The 16405-nt window shown below is 51.1% G+C and overlaps 1 protein-coding gene across 1 annotated transcript in view; it reads left to right on the top strand.

Annotated features, from left to right (window-relative positions):
• The window catches only part of LOC113407098 (metabotropic glutamate receptor 4), a 167946-nt gene extending 151972 nt beyond the window's left edge, over positions 1 to 15974 (top strand). Inside the window, exon 9 of the mRNA XM_026655143.1 lies at positions 15618 to 15974. Within this exon, the coding sequence (XP_026510928.1) occupies positions 15618 to 15974 (357 nt within the window). The remainder of the gene's footprint in view (positions 1 to 15617) is intronic.
• The last annotated feature ends 431 nt before the right edge of the window (positions 15975 to 16405 follow it).

Here is a 16405-nt window from a genome sequence, read left to right as displayed (position 1 = left end):
ACCAAAGCCAGATGCAAAGGCCCCCCTACCCAACCTATACATGCCCTCCGGATGGACTGGTTCATCACTGGTGAACGTGTGTTATAGGTCCCCCTCTCCGGCCGGATGAGCCCCCACTCGTGTGACGGCCGCCATCTTGGCTGACACAGTGGGGATTGAGCTGGGGATCTCCAGAGCTAAAAGGACGAGCTGCTACAGCTTGAGCCTCTCGGGGGGTGGGGGTGACTCAACATCTCCCGGACTGTTGTTAATGTCCCTGGTGCTGAGAAATGGGATGTGCCGCTGTTGGTGACTGCTGCCGTTGCCAGGCTCTGAGCAGAAGCTGTAAGGGGGCCAGGTGTCCTGCTGCTACACGAGTTCTGGCTGCCCCCCATTGCCTCAGCCCTAGAGTAACCTCATTTCTGGAAACACAGCTAATGGCTGGTGGTTCTGCTGGGAATCCTGGGGAGATTCCCAGCCTACAGTAGGTAAATACTGTCCCGTTTGGCAGGTATTAAGCTCAGCCTGGAGGTGAGCTATGTCCTCCTAACACTAAGTGTGGGGCATTGGAAAAATGCCGCCTCCCATGCCGAAAGGATCTCATAACCCTCCAGCACAAGTGCAAATAGTCAGGTCTCAGCCCAGCGTCGAAAGCTTTTCAGTAGCTACCCTTGTGACTGGCAGCCTCAACAGACAGGTCAAGGAATGGATGCACCCATGGAGCCCGGTCTCCCCTCACTCTCTTCAAATGGGAGATGAGAATGAGACCCTTAGCTCCTCTTCTCTGCCCGCTAACTGGGCTGACTTGTTTGTGTTCTGCTGGTGCCTAGCCCCGTTGTGCCGGGTCCTGTATATACCCCCAGGGCAGGGACTGTTTCTCCGTGAAAGCTGAAAATTGAAATGGACAAGACAGACCAAAGAAGGACCATTCTCCTGGTTGTACAGATGGGGAACTGAGGCAGCGAGAGATTTAGGCTGCATCCGCACCGGGAGCTGGAGGTGTCCCTTCCGGCTTGAGGAGACACGCCCGCATTCGCTCTGAGTGAGCTGCTGTGCTAGAAACCGAAGGGTAGCCCTGGGAGCAGAAGGGGTGAGCTACCCCAAATACACGCCAGCCTGTTGGATGGGATCCCGCTTGGGGCGGCTAGCCCCTCCTGCTGCTCAGCCCACCGTGGCTACCCCTCTTTTTAGCAGGCTAGCTCGATCAGAGCTAGTGCGTCTCCTCAAGCTGGGATTGACGTCTCCAGCTGGAAGTGGAGCCAGACCCTAAGTGACTTGGCCGAGGTCACGCCAGGAGACAGTGGGAGCAGAACCTGGATCTACCTCCTCTCTGCCTTGTCCTCTTCTGCTTCCATTCATCCTCTCTTCTCCCCTCCCCCCGACCCCAACTTCTGTGCAATAAGCACCCCCATCTGATTCACTGGATAGTTTCAAGGCACAGGGTGCGCCCGGGAAGCTTGCCATGCCACCACCCACGCCCTGTGTATAAACAGAGGGCTCCAGGGTTGCCAGTCGGGCGCCTCTGCCCAGCAGTAAACTCACTGAAAAACAGGGAAGTTGCATAACAGCGACACTCTCGGCATTACCAGCCCAGGAGATCTGGGGAGAGAGGCAACGAGGAAAAGAAAAACAGCCCCTTGACTCTGCTGCTTCTCTCTCGATTACTGGGTTGCTGTGATTTTAATTAACACCTGCGTGTTTTGGCAACACAAGCTCCTGTGACAAATTCCTCCGCTTGGCTGTGGTGGGGGAGAGAGAGAGCGCATCTCGTAGCAGGGAACAGGGCGAGCGGAAAACGTAACCCTCTTGCGCCAGGCACCATCACTCCTGGCCCTTGTCTACAGTAGCAAATTACGTGGTGTCAGGCCATGACTCCAAGGAGTCCTGCTGACTAACATGATGTTAAAGGCAACTGTGCAGCCAGTGTAGATAGAAGCAAGTTGGGCCAGATCCTCAGCCGTAATACAGACAGACCAGTGTTAGGAATCATATTCCCAAAGGAGCGTGGTTAACGAAGAGTATTGTTCCTTACGAAAGTGTGTGTTGCTTCCGATATTCTGCTCTGTTCATCTTGGGGAGACGATCTAAGCTGGGTTGCTCATCTTTAACTCCAGTACTATGATGTACTGCAATAACCAATGGTTATTCACGTCATTGAGCAGTACTATGTGCGGTGGGAGGGATATCAAAAAGGAGGCACTGATCAGCATTCGCTCTACCCTGCGTGATACTAGAAACCTAGAATTCTTCTCTGTAGTGGAGTGTCACATTTTCAATAGCTGTGTCTATGACTCTGGGTGCCTATTATCCTCTAGGAGTGTCACTGTGTCAGCAGTGTGGGTGAGAAATGCTATCAAAAATGAAAAATTGAGATTGAGATTGTAATTATCTGTCTGTCTAGCTATCTAGGTGCCTGTCTGTCTGTCTGCAGCATCTATCGGTGGTATCTGTATGGTGTCTGTCAATGGCATCTGTCTGGCTAGTCTAGGTGTCTGTGTCTATCGATAGTATCTATCTATATGTCTAGGTATCTATCTACCTATAGATGGTGTGTGTACATGTAATATAGTATCTGTGTGTCTAAGGTTTCTGTCTATGATGGTGTCTGTCTATCTGGATGTCTGTCCACAGCTTCTGTGGATGGTTTCTGTATAGTATCTATCTGTCTATGGCATCTGTGTATTTCTCTATTGATGGTATCAACTTTCTCATCATAAAGTCAGCTCTAAAGAAACCTCCTTTGTAATGAAGTGAGAATGAGCATCCTGAATTTGATAAAGAAAATCTCTGTCCATGGAGCTGACCAAATTCCCTCTCCCAGCCAGAAAAGAAGTCCAGTTTCAAAGTTACCACCACTAACGCTCCCTGCCCCAGCTTTTGCGGTCTGTGACAATGAACCTTTATGCTCTCGTCCCTCTGAAATCTGTAACCGATGAGCCCTTCCCATCTTGCTTTCTTCCATCCTGGCTGCCATCTTGGATTCCCTCTTGCAGGAGTGGGAAGCTTAATCAGACTTGGTCTTTTCTCGGTGCCTCTTGTGCCCGATAGTATCTCAGGGCACTTCCCAGAGCTGGAGATGGTAGGCAGGGGTGTAATAGGTAATAGATTCAGCCCTGCTCCTCCCTTCACATTGCTGTCACCCTCACTGATTTTTACTGCAGGGTCCACCTGCTCCACTCCCCGCTCTGGCCTCTGCTCTCCCAGCTCCGTGTGATCTTCTGAAGATGTTGCACGTGCCATGACGTGCTACGTCCACCCCCCCATTGCAGAGGCTTCTGCAGGTACTTTCTGGGAGTTGCTGGTGGTGGTTGTTGCACCAGACTGGGCCGGTGGAGGAATTTCCCTTGATCCAGAGCCTGCGCTCAGAGAAGTGCCAGAACGTGCCCTCCTGTCTGCCTTTGCGCCAGCTGTCGTGGTGGAGTAACACTTGTGTAGGGAGACACAGTGGCGCCTTGAACTCAGTAGCGGCTCCTTGAAGGCTTGGACGTTAGAACCTGTTACATCGCGGAGGAGTGCCAGCTCTGGGCACCGGGCTTGTCCCTGCAGTCCTTTTGAAACCTGCCATGAGCTCTTCAATGGAGATCCTTTTCTCTGGTGCATGTGGTTAAACATCCCTCCTGAGGAGATGACACCTACCAGGGCACCAGAGCCTGCTATTGAAACCTTCCAGCGCCAGGTTCCAGAGGTGAGATTTGCTACCAAGCCCAGCTGCTCCGGTTAAAAGTAGGAAGGCGAATTAAAGAAAATAAATGGAGCCTTGAGCAGCATTTCCATTTTGATGAGCTGGCAGGGGAGATACTAACAAGAAAGCAGGTTTCTTAAGGAATTATTGCAAAACAAAAGCTCCCTTAAAGCTGCCGTAATGTGCTCGGCACACTGTGGGTAATAAAGATGGAAATGATAATGATTGTAGATTATGCGCAAGGTTGCTCACCTCCTCGCTGCCGCTTGTCATGGGATAATTTAGGGCTGCCAAAAGCTGGCTGTCAAGTAGCAATTCGACAATAAGGCTCGCCTCCCTTTCGGGGCTTGTACCGTGCCGGGCTCCTCAGCACTCAGGCTGCTAACGAGCCGATTAGAGGCTAGCACCGTGCTGTTCCCAGCTCCCTTTGGAGGCAACACAGCCGCCCTTCTCGTCAAAGTGTACCCACTCCCTCTGCAGCCACTGACCTGTAAGAGAACAGTTTCCTTCATGTGTGCGCTCCCCTGCTGGGGACGGTCGGCTCTGGGACGCACCTGCTTGGTATGGATGAAGGGAGACTAACTTGATATTTCCACAGGAGATGAAGGAAGACAGAGTGCCTAACTCCCTTAGTTTCCATTCGACAATCCCAGTCGGAAGATGGTCAAAATTGGCATCTCTTTGACAGTCCCTCTGCCCATGCTTTAATTTCACAGCTAAATCCCGGCAGGGGCCGACATTCCCTTTGCTTCCTCAGATAAAGCACTTTGAATTTCAGATGCTGCACCAGCGCTTCCCTGAGCATTTCCAAACGTCCGAGGGGCCTGAGTCTCCTCTCGCCTCCAACCCGGGATCTCTGCTTTCTCCACCGTTACACCCAGGTGGGAAACCGGGCCCTGCATCTCTTTTTGCTCTGCAGCTGGGGGCAGAAGACGCGCGTAGACCAGTCTTCTGCACGCTCCTGGGCCCAACTGGGCAAAAAATGTTAATGAAGCTTTTTTGGCCGCCCCCCAGAGTCGTGGAGTTCTGTTCAAGTTCGGAGTGACGGCCGGCGAGCTCTTCTCCACAGGAGCTTGTGTTTAAACAAAGAAGTTCTTTCCTTCTTATCTTTGCATCTGTCTAACAGCACGTGAACCTGGAGCCTGTGCCTCACAGCTCTCTGCTCTGCCCTGCCTGGCCGTGTGACCCTTTGGGTTCCCCAGCTACACCCAGTGCTCATACATACCACCTGTGCGGAGCAGCTGCTGCTATCGCACCTTAGCCCTCTGCCCATCTGTCTGTGGATCTAGGCCTCTGCCATTCTGCACGCTAAACCAAGGCTTACTGAGAATGCTATTTCAACCTTGGGCCCTCCGTTGCAGGTATAGATGGTGGAACTGGAGTCTACTACCATCAAAGGAGGAAGCTGAGAGAAAGGATGGCTTTGAGGTTACAGTGCCGGCCTGGGAAACAGGGGTTCAGTTCTTAGCTCTGCCATGGGTTCCCTGTGTGACCTTGGGCACATCACTTAGCATTCATGTGCCTCTGGGGATGATAATCCTTCATCTGTTCTGATTGTAAACTCATTGGGGTAGGGGACCATCTCTTAGGAGGGGTGTACGAACAGTGCCTTGCACAGTGGAGCCCTGATCTTAGATGAGGCCTCTAGGTGCTACCACAACACAAATAATATAGCACCCCCCAGATCTAAGGATGCCTCCTTAAAATGGCTTCATGGGGGGGGGGGTAGGGGAGGTATGCACGCACACAAAAAGTGTTTTGCTGCCGGTGGCTGAGATTAAACCCTAGATGCTTCCTCAAAGCATCTGTGCTCAAGTCCCATCGGAGTTACGCGAGCCAAGCTGGCTCATTGTTTTCTACTGAAGGAGTCAGATGAGATCTCAATTTTATTTTACCCTTTTTTTTTTCCCCCTCTCACCCTGTGTCTACAACTTTGGATGGAGGCGGCATATTGTTATAACAAGTCCCCGAGCCCTTTCTCAAAGGAGCCTCTTATCCCTGCAGATCCCGGCGGATTACAGAAATAGCAATAACAGAGGATCTAAAGAATGAGACAATTTCCTGTTCCGATAAGGCACAAGCCGAAGAGCAGAGTCATTGTAAATTTCTCTGTTTATCACATTTGCTTTCACAGACGAAGAGAAGAGGATAAAAGTGGCCACTTGTTTGTTGCACAAGGGCTCTTGGTGAAATGAATCATAGAATATCAGGGTTGGAAGGGACCTCAGGAGGTCATCTTGTCCAACCCCCTGCTCAAAGCAGCACCAATCCCCAACTAAATCATCCCAGCCAGGACTTTGTCAAGCCGGGCCTTAAAAACCTCTAAGGATGGTGATTCCACCACCTCCCTAGGTAACCCATTCCAGTGCTTCACCACCCTCCTAGTGAAAAAGTTTTTCCTAATATCCAACCTAAACCTCCCCCACTGCAACTTGAGACCATTACTCCTTGTTCTGTCAATGGGATCATGAAAGGGACTCTCGCGTGGCTTGTCCATATCACCAGAGCCCCAAGATAGAATGTCTAAGGGATGGGTTCAGAGGGGTAATGATGCAAAGGATTTGATGGATGGGTATCCATGTAAAAGCATCCAGTGGAGATTTAACTATTTGTTCCACTTATTAGCTCCCCTGGCTCAACCTCCTACCATGCCTGTGTCCCCATTTGACCTCCCATGTGTTGCACCCATTTACACTAGATCTGAGGCCATCTGACTACTCTGCAGCTTTTAAAGTGAATTGAGTGCTGGTGACAGGCAGCGGATTAGCAGCACCAGAGATGGGCGCTGTGCAGTTGGCCAGGCGATGGGGACTATGGGAGCTGAGCTAATGGCTGGGAGCTGAAGCAAGGCAAATTCAGACTAGAGATAAGGTGGAATTTTTTTTAGCAGGGAGGGGAATTAGCCATTGGCACAACTTAGCAGGGTTTGTGGAGAATTCTCCAACGCTGGAAGTTTTAAAATCCAGATTGGATGTTTTTCCTAAAAGACTATTTTCGTTTAACTGCTGCTATTGGGCCTAAAGCAGGAATTAATTCAGGGAAGTGATGTGACTTGTGTTCTGCAGGTGGTCAGACACAATGCTTCCTTCTAGCCTTAAAATCTATGACTCCGTGACCAAGAAGAGTGCAGGGGGATTATGCAGTCACTTAGGTTTGGATCTAGACTCCATTGGAGCCAATGGGAAGACTCCTATTGAAGTCAGTGGGCTTTAGCTCAAGCCCTTAGGAGGCTGGTGTTCATGGCTTGGAGGCAACATCATTTTGTTGCTGTTTGTTTCTAATGTTCTCTGTGTGTAAAGGTTTAAGAGGCTCATAGCTTCGAGCCCCCTGGAAAAGGATGGTTTGTGGAAGGCGGGAGATGGTATGGCAGATAGGGTTGCGGAGGGGAGTGCAACCTGGAGAAAGGCCCTGGGACTGGCAAGGGAGCAGGGCAGAATGGGATGGGGCGGCAGCCAGACAAGGGGCTTGGGCTGAGTGAAGAGAGCACAGGGGAGGGGGAGGGGAAGGAGAACAGGGCTGAGCCAGGTAAAAATAGAGGACATGGCTGTTTGAATGTTCCCAGTGGCTGGGTTGCTGTGTGGCCTCTTGGTGCCATTCCTGCTTAACTGGCTTGGCTACCCCCTTCCAAGGCTCTGGCCCAAGGGAAGTGGCCAGAAGGAAGGGGCATGGCTGGGGTGCCTTTTTGATACAATGATCCCCGGCTGCATTAATGACCCTTGGGAGGGCCTGATCTAATTTAGAGTATCCCTGAGGCTACTCTAAACTACATCATGGTCTGGGATGGGATCAGAGATGGGATCCTTTGCTCTCCCGCCTCCTTGGGTGCAGCCAGCACTTATTGGATACATAGAGGATGATGTAGGCAGGCACATCAAAAGATCTCAGGCCCCTAGGTAAGGCGGCTCTGAACCACGCGGTCACCACACAAATATACGGGTGGTAGATATAGCTGGGGTGCCATTCCCAGCTCTCCCATAGGCTCCCTCTGTGGCCCTCCCTTTAATTAATCCAGTTTCATGCTCCCCTTGGGAGGTAGGTCAGGATTTTATTCCCATTGTACAGGTGGGGAAACTGAGGCGCAGAGCCAGGCTGCAGAGTTGGGAACAGAACCCAGGTCTCCTGCTTTAACCACGGACACATTCCCTAGAGCAATGGTTCTCCACTTTTTCCATACAGGGGGACACACCCCTCCCCATCTAGCCAGGATCATGCTCCCATTTAACAATGTGAGAGGGGCATGGTGGTCATGACCCCCTGGCACCAGTTCAGGATGTTGGGTTGAGAACCCCTGCTCTGGAAGGGTGGGCGGCACCTGCTCTTGGTAAGTCACTCAGAGGCTTTGCAGCCTTGGTATCCTACTGGATTCAGTGCAGCTCTTGGATCCCCTTGGACTGGCCCATAATGTGGTTTGTTTCATCTGCGATTCATCCGCAGGCTGTGACTTGGCTGACCTCACGGCAGTGTTCCAGTCCTTTAAAACCCCCAGGCTGGATCAACTCAATGCACAGTCTTCCGGGTTGCACTTGAAAAGAGCCCAGGCCAGTTTCGACTGGCTCAATGCAGCAACCGCAGCAGCTCATCTCTGTGGGCTGAGTCACTCTGAGTACAAGACACCGGCACCCCGATCTCTGCCCTGGCTGCCTATTTGCTTCAACATTCGACTCAAGGGGGCTGGTCATGATCCAGAAGGCCCTATGCCAGAGAGGGGTCTGAGTTCTTTGAGTTTGTCGTCAAAACAGTAGATAAGGGAGAATTGGAAGATATAACTTTTTAAAAGCCTCGGACAAAGTTCCTGCCAAGAGGCTATTAAGGAAGCTAAGTTGTCCCGGAGTGGGAAGCAAAGTCGCGGATCAGAAACAGGCTAAGAGACAGGGAAGAAAGGCTAGCAATTACTGGTCAATTTCCAGTATGGCAGAAGGTTACCAGCAAGGTGCCTCAAGGTTCTGTGCTAGGTCCAGTGTTGTTTAATATATTTATCATTGATCTGGAAAAGGAGGCGAACAGGAAGGGGAGACAAAGTTACTGATGTTGATCAAGGCTAGAGAGGACAGTGGGGAGTTTCAGAGGGCTCTTATAAAGCTAGGTGAAAGGCCAGCAGGCTAGGAGATGAAATCCGGAGGAGACAAATGCAAGGTGATGTGTGCTAGAGGGAATAGCTTGAACTAGTCCCACACTTTGCTGAGTCTTAAATGCAACTGTAACCACTCAGGAAAAAGACCAGGGCATCGTTGTGGCCAGCACAATGACAACCTCTGCTCAAGGCACAGCGGTGCTCAAAGAAGCAAACCGAATGTTAGCAGAGGTACGGCGTGGGAGACAAAATAATACTGACAATCCCATAATTGCATGCGCTCTCCTTGAACAGCATGCCCCGTCTTGGCCACCCCAAGTCAACAGAGAAAAAGGTCAGCGGCGCTACACTGATTTATACGAGTTGAGGATTTGGCCTAAGGATTCTGAATGCAAATGTAGTTGACCAGCGCAGCTGCCCCACATGGAGTGGATGCAAACAGTGTTCCAGAACATAAGGGATTCTTTAGTTACAGCTTTAAAATCCTTTCATCTGGGTCGACTAAGGAGTTATTAGCAATACGGGGCCAAATGACTCCCTGAGCTCAATGGGGAGTGCCACCAAGCACAAGTTTGGTCCCGGTGGGCAAACTTTGCTCTCAGTTACACTGCTATAAATCTATTGAGTCTGCTCTTGCTTTCACTGGTGTAGGTGAAACTGGAGTGGATGGAGTTACACTGGTGAGAGGAGAATCAGGCCCCTTGACTTTAAGGGAATGAATCGGGATTTGCAGTGGGGTAAGCATGAGCAGAAAGTGGCCTGTAGAATCAGACCAGCAGCTAACGTACATTGATTGATACCAGCTGGGGTTCAGGGCCCTGGGCAACAATGGAATTCAATCCATTTAAACCAGCTGGGGGAATCAATCTGACCCTTTCCGTGCAATGGAGCTACATCCATTTACAGCAGGTGGGGATGTGGCCCATGATGTCTGTCTTGACAGCGTCCCTTTAAGGCTGCCAGCCTGGTCCAACCGCCCAGCTCCTGGCTGGCAGTGAAATCATTAAGCTGTTGTTTCCCCTGGAGTCCTTCATGGCTAGCGAATCCAAATAACTTTTTGTTTTCCCCTTCCCCTGCCTGTTGTATTAATTGCTGCTAACAGCCCAACATGGGCCTGGCATGCAGAGATAATGCTCCAGTCATCTCGACATGGGTCCCCTTTTGTACATGACACACGTAGCAATTTGTACTGACCCCTTTTGTTGTTGTTGTTTGCGGTGTGTGTGTGTTGGGGGGGGGGACATTCAGAGAGTATTGGATTATATGCATCACCAGAGCTCATGGGGATTCATCAGTCACTGGGAAAGTCTTTCAGAGCGTCTGGAAATCAGTCACACTCCTCGTTACTTTGAGTGCAGGGCTTAGGTCTTGTATAGTGTCTCACTTCCCCCTCCAGCCTGTGTGTTGATCTTGATCTGTTCTTTCTTCCTTAGCCAACATACTTTGCTGTCTTAGCAGGCCTGTCCTTTATTGCAATGATCTGACCCCAAGCCAGTTGAAATTAATTGGAGTCTTCCCATTTGCCTCACTGGACTTGGGATCCGGCACGTACTGCTGAGTTAGATATGTGGAACATCTTTCCAGACGCTATCGGTTTCCAACCTGCCTGCCTTTCTGGGTGCTTGATTTGAAGCCAGGTTTGTTCCTCACTTAAACTGATGTACATCCAGAGCGACTTGATGGCCTCTGGATCCACACCTGTGTAACTCAGAGCAGAAAGTTTGGTCCATGAACTGTGTTTTGGGTCACAAACAGAATGGGTTTGCTGGGTCTCTGTCTAATCCCCAGTAGACATTAGTCTGCAAAAACCAGCATATTGTTCAAAGACATGGCTGGCAGGCTCTGCTCAGGATTAGGGGGGTAAGGGGAGTTGTTTGTCGACGGTGAGGTGCATTGGCAGAACTGTATGTGTTAAATGAGGGCCAGGATAACAGGGGATAGTGCTGGTCAGGATTGAGGGGCATTGGTAGAGCTGTGTGGGAGCCCAGGACTGTGGTAACAGGGTGCTGCAGACCAAGAAAGAGGTGCACCAAAATAACTGGTTGTGGGAAGCTTGCACTGAGGCTGCCTGAGTGATTCTAACCTCCAGTGCCATCCATCTGCACTTAACACCCAAGAGTCTAAAATTCAGGTGGGAGTTGATATATAGGCCTAGGCAGGAAACACGGTAATTGCTGCATTTCTGCCTCCACCACGATGCTTGTGCTGGGTCTGAGTCTGGAGAGAAAATGAGGGGGAACAAAAACCAGTCACCGCTGCAGCTGTCCGTTTGCAGCAACAATATGGAGTGTCAGGTTTGCTGAACTCTGGCCCAGGAGGCCTGGGGTCTTAGGACTTGGAAGCAAAAATGAATCTCTGCTGATCTGAATCCCTTTGAAAGGCATCCATCAAGCACGAAGGGAGAATTATGGATGAGAGAGCCGAGAGGAGCATTAATGAAAGCTCATGATCTCCACCGCTCCACGTCTGTCCAGACCTCAGCAAACCTTGTCAGGTACCTGGAGCCTGCTGCGGGTGTGCCTCCCTTCTGCTGACCCCCACAGTGAGGTAACGTTGCTCACGCAGGCTACATTGCTAGAACGGCAGGGCTTTTGTTTGCAATCAGCTGAACTGCTCTGGTCCACAGGGATTGGGGTCTGACAGAGCAGGCGTCTGGCAGTCAGGACACCAGGATTCTAGGGGAGGTTCTACAAGGAGTGTCAGTGACTGTCTGGCCAGCAAGATCTAGGACGTGAGCTGAGCGGGCCTAAAGCAGGAACCTTAGGAAAAGTGCAGCCAGGGAAGAATGTTTGGATCCAGTTGGCACTGGGAGTCTCAGCACTTCCAAAAATCACACCCGAGGTGTCTCAGTTTGGGCTGTTGAGACAGCCACAATTGCTGTCCACTTGTGAAAATTTTGACTCAAATGACTATCTGATGCTTTCACTCCCCCTCCTCCCCAAGTTCTGCATTATTCCATTCCTGTCACCAGTCCCACTCTGGATCTGATCACCAGTTCAGTGTTAGCCTAGGACAGTAGTGAGCAGAAATGGAGCGAGCCGGTGGCTGTCTGATGGCCCCTATTTGAGATGAGTTGACTCATATCCATCCTGTTCCTAAAGAATGTAGGCACCAGTGTAAACTGGTATTCAGGCAACACACAGGGTTAACGCCTGTACTGCTGTGAAAAGTACCATGTGATCTGTAATCACCATGAGTGGTCAGGACCTTGGTTTTAAATCACACTGGAAAATGGCAGCCCCCAACCTGTATGGCAGCCCCCAGGGCATGCTGGGGCATTGGTTTTCTACGTACCGGGGCGAGAGTCAGTCTTGGCCTATCCAGTCTGCTAAACTGCTTTGGGACCAGATAAATGGAAGATGCTTTTTCATGCAAAATTGTCCTTAGTAGCCAAAAGAGGGGAAGAGAGGCAGGGAAAATACAAGAGAGAAGCAGAATTTTTCCTAACCGGGTGGTTTTTCCAAAGCGGCCTGCCAGACAGGGCTCTAACAGCCTGGGGAATTTTGGAATTCTTGGCCCTTTTGTATGGAAATTGCATGTCCTAGCAGCCAGGCTCACTCGCAACCCCCCCCCACCCCCCAGCACCCTGGCTGTCTCAGAAGAGAAGCTGAGAAGTGCATGAGCCATGGACACCAAACTCCTTTCTGTCCCATATATGGGGCTCCCTCCAGCTCAGTTTGAAACACAGTGTCAAAGATCAGTGCAGGTGAGCTAGTGCCACTGCTAATCTCTCTCTCTCTCAGGTGCTTATAAAGTCCCTTTACCGTTGTATTTGTGCACCTCACAATTTTTAGTGTAGTTCTCCTCTCCACACCCCTGTGAGATAGGGAAGTGCTATAAACCCATTTTTACAGATGGAGAAACTGAGGCACAGAGCGACTGGGGAAATGACTTGCCCATAATCACCCAGCCTGTCAGTGGCAGAAATGGGAATAGAACCCAGGAGTCCTGACTCCTAGAACCCTACAACAGTCCCAGCCAGGCTAAGGGTGGGATGCGCAAAGGTATTTAGGCACCTATCTCCCATTAATTGTTAGGTGCCTAAATACCTTTGCGATTCGCACCCTGAGTTGCCATAGGTTTCCCAGGAAATCTGTGGCAAAGCAGAGAACTGCAGCTGGGTCTCCTGAGTCCAGGCTAGTGCCCTAATCCGTGGGCCATCAACCAGGACTGCACTGTCTAAGTGCTGTCAACCTTCACGCCTATTGCCAGGGCTAAAATCCACATGAGAAATGATTATAAAGCAGACACCATGCCGCCGCTGAGCCAGAGGGTGAAGTCGGAAAGCCGCCTTGAGCCTCGTCTGAATCCTTGTTAGCAACTGGAGTTCACAGCCGGGAACAAATCTGGAGCCGGCCTGAAATCCAGAACTTGTGGTCGGGGTGGGGAGATGAAAGTGGAAGATGATGCCAAAAAGGGGGCTGAGCAGGGAGGAGGGACATGTAACCGGGGTGCCATGGGGTTGCCCGGCCCTGCCCCCTTGTTGCGATAGGGCCAGATGTGGGTGCTCCCCCTCTTGATGCCGACTGATTGACACATCTCCAGCTCGCGAGGCGCCTGCCAAGCCCTTTCCATAGAAAAATGGATTATTCTACAGTCAGATTAATGGGCTTTCATTTTGCAAAACATCTGTCACCGTTAGTCCTGGACAGTGAGCGTGAAATTAGTTTTGACTGCAGAAAGGCTACGTCGGTGTGTAATATGTGACTAACATTCCAACGGCTCAGGGAGCAAGCTGGTGAATGAGAATTACCTGTTGAAAGAAGACAGGGCCGCATCTATATGCACGGGGAGAAGGGAGCATGTGGGTGCTGGAGGGACATGTATGTGTTTCTGTAGTCAGGTTTCCATACCATGCCCTTCGCAGGGGTATCTGAGCCCCTATCTGTTGCCAATGGTATGTGCAGACGTGGGTTTAAGAGTCTTGTTCCGAGAGGGGATGTGTGTAGTGGAGGTGTGTGGGCGGGAGGACTCTGCGTCTCTCTCTTGAGTGATTCTAGGGCTTTCTAAACTTTGTTTGCCACTGATGCCTTGACAAGTCGGCTTGCTATGTCTGTACTGATGCTGTATGGGGAGGGCTGTCGGTGGTTTCTGCCCAGCGATGCGTTGCACTACTAGAGTGTATCTGACAACCACAAAGTGGCTTAGAGGAGTGGGGAAGTTCCAGGATCAGAAGCCTCATTTTTCAGACGGGGGAAATGGAGGTACAGTGAGTGGAAAGCAGCTTGCCTCCAATCACACAGCCTGTCAGTGTCGGAAATGGGAATAGAACCCTGGAGTCCTGATGCCCAGAGCCCTGCAGTAGCTACCCGACCATGCCTTCATCAGTAGCGTGCAAAATGATACGTTGTTTTCCTACACGCTGGCCCCTGAGATGAGGCCAGATAGAGTCACAGAGTTTAAGGGCAGAAGGGGCCACCAGATCATCCAGTCTGACGTCCCGTACATCACAGGCCAGCAAGATCCCCCAGCGCCTGCACCTTAAACCCAACATCGGAAACTAGACCAACCAATGACAGTCCTCAGGAGACTAGACTGTTCTGTGCCACAGACAGAGAAGAGAAGGGACTGAGGTGCACCTGTGCCCGAAGCCCCCGCAATGGCAGGCAAATGATGTTCTTCTGTGTTTCGATGCACACATTAAATATCTGTACCTCTGTCTTCTTCCACCCAAAGTATCCCATAATGATTTCAGTCCTGACTCCCATTCGATCCTCAAGTATCCCCCCTCCCCTCTCGGTTTCCTTCTCATAGCTGAACTATTTCGATCTGACTTCCCCACCCCTATCCCCACTCCTCTGAAGTGATGAACCAAGCCCTGGGGATGCTAACCTGTTGGTGCAATCACGTTCCCAGGGCAATGAAACCATTCGCACGCCAGCAGCACCCCCCCTCTCAGCCTCCCCCAGAGTCCACATTGCTGACTCCCGTGGTGAAGTGACGGAGGTACTGATCCCACCCCAGCACTGCTAATACTCTGATAAACTGGGCACAACATAACACACCCTCATTCCAGCAAAGCGCTGGAGATGCCCATTTTGATTGGATGGACTGATCCCATCTCTAGGTTAAACCCAACAACTCTTCCCCCGCCCCACCCCCTTCCAGCAGCTCCAATGAATAACACAACACAGGCATGCGGAGTGGAAGCTGAAATGTCTTGCGTCCTGCTCTGGAGAAGAGCTGGAGGGCTCAATTTGATAAGGGGCCTTTCACCGCTGGTTGCCACTTCTGTGCAAGCTGACCTGCAGTCCTGCCAGAGCATTAAGGCACGTTGCGGTGATCATATGGGTGGGTGTGGGGGGAAGCTTACATGGCTGCTTCCTGTATTTTATATGTTTGTGCTGAGGTCACTTAAGTTACTCCAGGTTTATACTGGAGCACTTGAGACCTGTTCCTGGCCTTAGTCTGAAGACTAATCTCTGCCCTGTAAGAGGTGGTTATGGAAAACAGATCCACCAAAATGCAAGATCCTTACTTTAGACAGCAGAAACCCTTCTCCGTCTCATCCTTTCCCTTTATTCCCCCCTGTCTGTACACCCCACATCCTCTGTAGCCCTACTTTCCATCCACCCACCCACCCATCAAAACAGCCATCTTTAATGTTTGTATCCATCCCATTGTTCATTTGCTCGTTTGACCTTCCATCCCTCCTATTTCCTACCATTTAGCCTTATTCCAGATCTCCATCTGCTCCATCCGTCCTCGTTTCCAACCCCAACTGATTGCTCCATCACCTTTTTATCCACATTCCCCCTCTCCTCTCAGTTGTCTTTGTCCCTAGTTGGATGCTTCTCGACGTAGAGGCAGTTGCAGAGGGGAGGGGGGATGAACATGTCTGGGAAGGGGTTCGCAGGCCTGAGCGCGTTACCTTGTGTCTTCCAGATGTACATCCAGACCATGACGCTGACCATCTCGGTGAGCCTCAGCGCCTCCGTCTCGCTGGGCATGCTCTACATGCCCAAGGTGTACATCATCCTCTTCCACCCGGAGCAGAACGTCCCCAAGCGCAAACGCAGCCTCAAGGCGGTGGTGACGGCCGCCACCATGTCCAACAAATTCACTCAGAAGGGAGGTTTCCGACCCAACGGAGAAGCCAAATCAGAACTGTGTGAAAATCTTGAAACGCAAGGTAACGTCCCCTCAGCTGCATGGCCCACCTTCCCCGCTGCCAAGGAAATGGGGCCAAGGCTCCTCGATGTGCGTGGGCTGCCGGTGGGTGACTATGGCTGCTCCATTTGACTCAGTGAGAAGGATGAGCTTGTTCCTTTGTAAAGCACATTGCAGGTGACATTCAGCCCTGAGCAGAGGGGTCAGCACAGCGACTAGGCATCCCTCCAGCCCTCAGAATGAGAGAAAGTGCTGCGTAGGGTTCGTGTGACTCTTCGGCACAAGGGGTGAACTTCACCCTGCACGATACTGCGTATTAGCCCAGTCCTGCTTCCGCGGAGGTCGAGGGGCATTGTGCCATTGGCTTTAACAAGAGGAGATGGGGGGCCCTGTACCAGGCAGCTGTGAAATCCAGGTGTAATGACACTGAGGAGTTCTGATGTCTGGAATTATGGGCCTAATGCAGCTTCCATTGAAAATCAGTGGAAAGACGCCCACCGACTTTGGGAGGTGTGGGGGGAGCGAGAGATAAAAGAGCCATGCTTAGTGGATTCCATCATCCC

Source organism: Terrapene carolina, unplaced genomic scaffold (genome assembly GCF_002925995.2).
Source record: "Terrapene carolina triunguis isolate 2854851 unplaced genomic scaffold, T_m_triunguis-2.0 Scaffold198, whole genome shotgun sequence".
NCBI classification, from domain to species: domain Eukaryota; kingdom Metazoa; phylum Chordata; order Testudines; family Emydidae; genus Terrapene; species Terrapene triunguis.
Note: the sequence above shows the minus strand (reverse complement) of the source record. Positions and strands in the feature narration are given on the sequence as shown.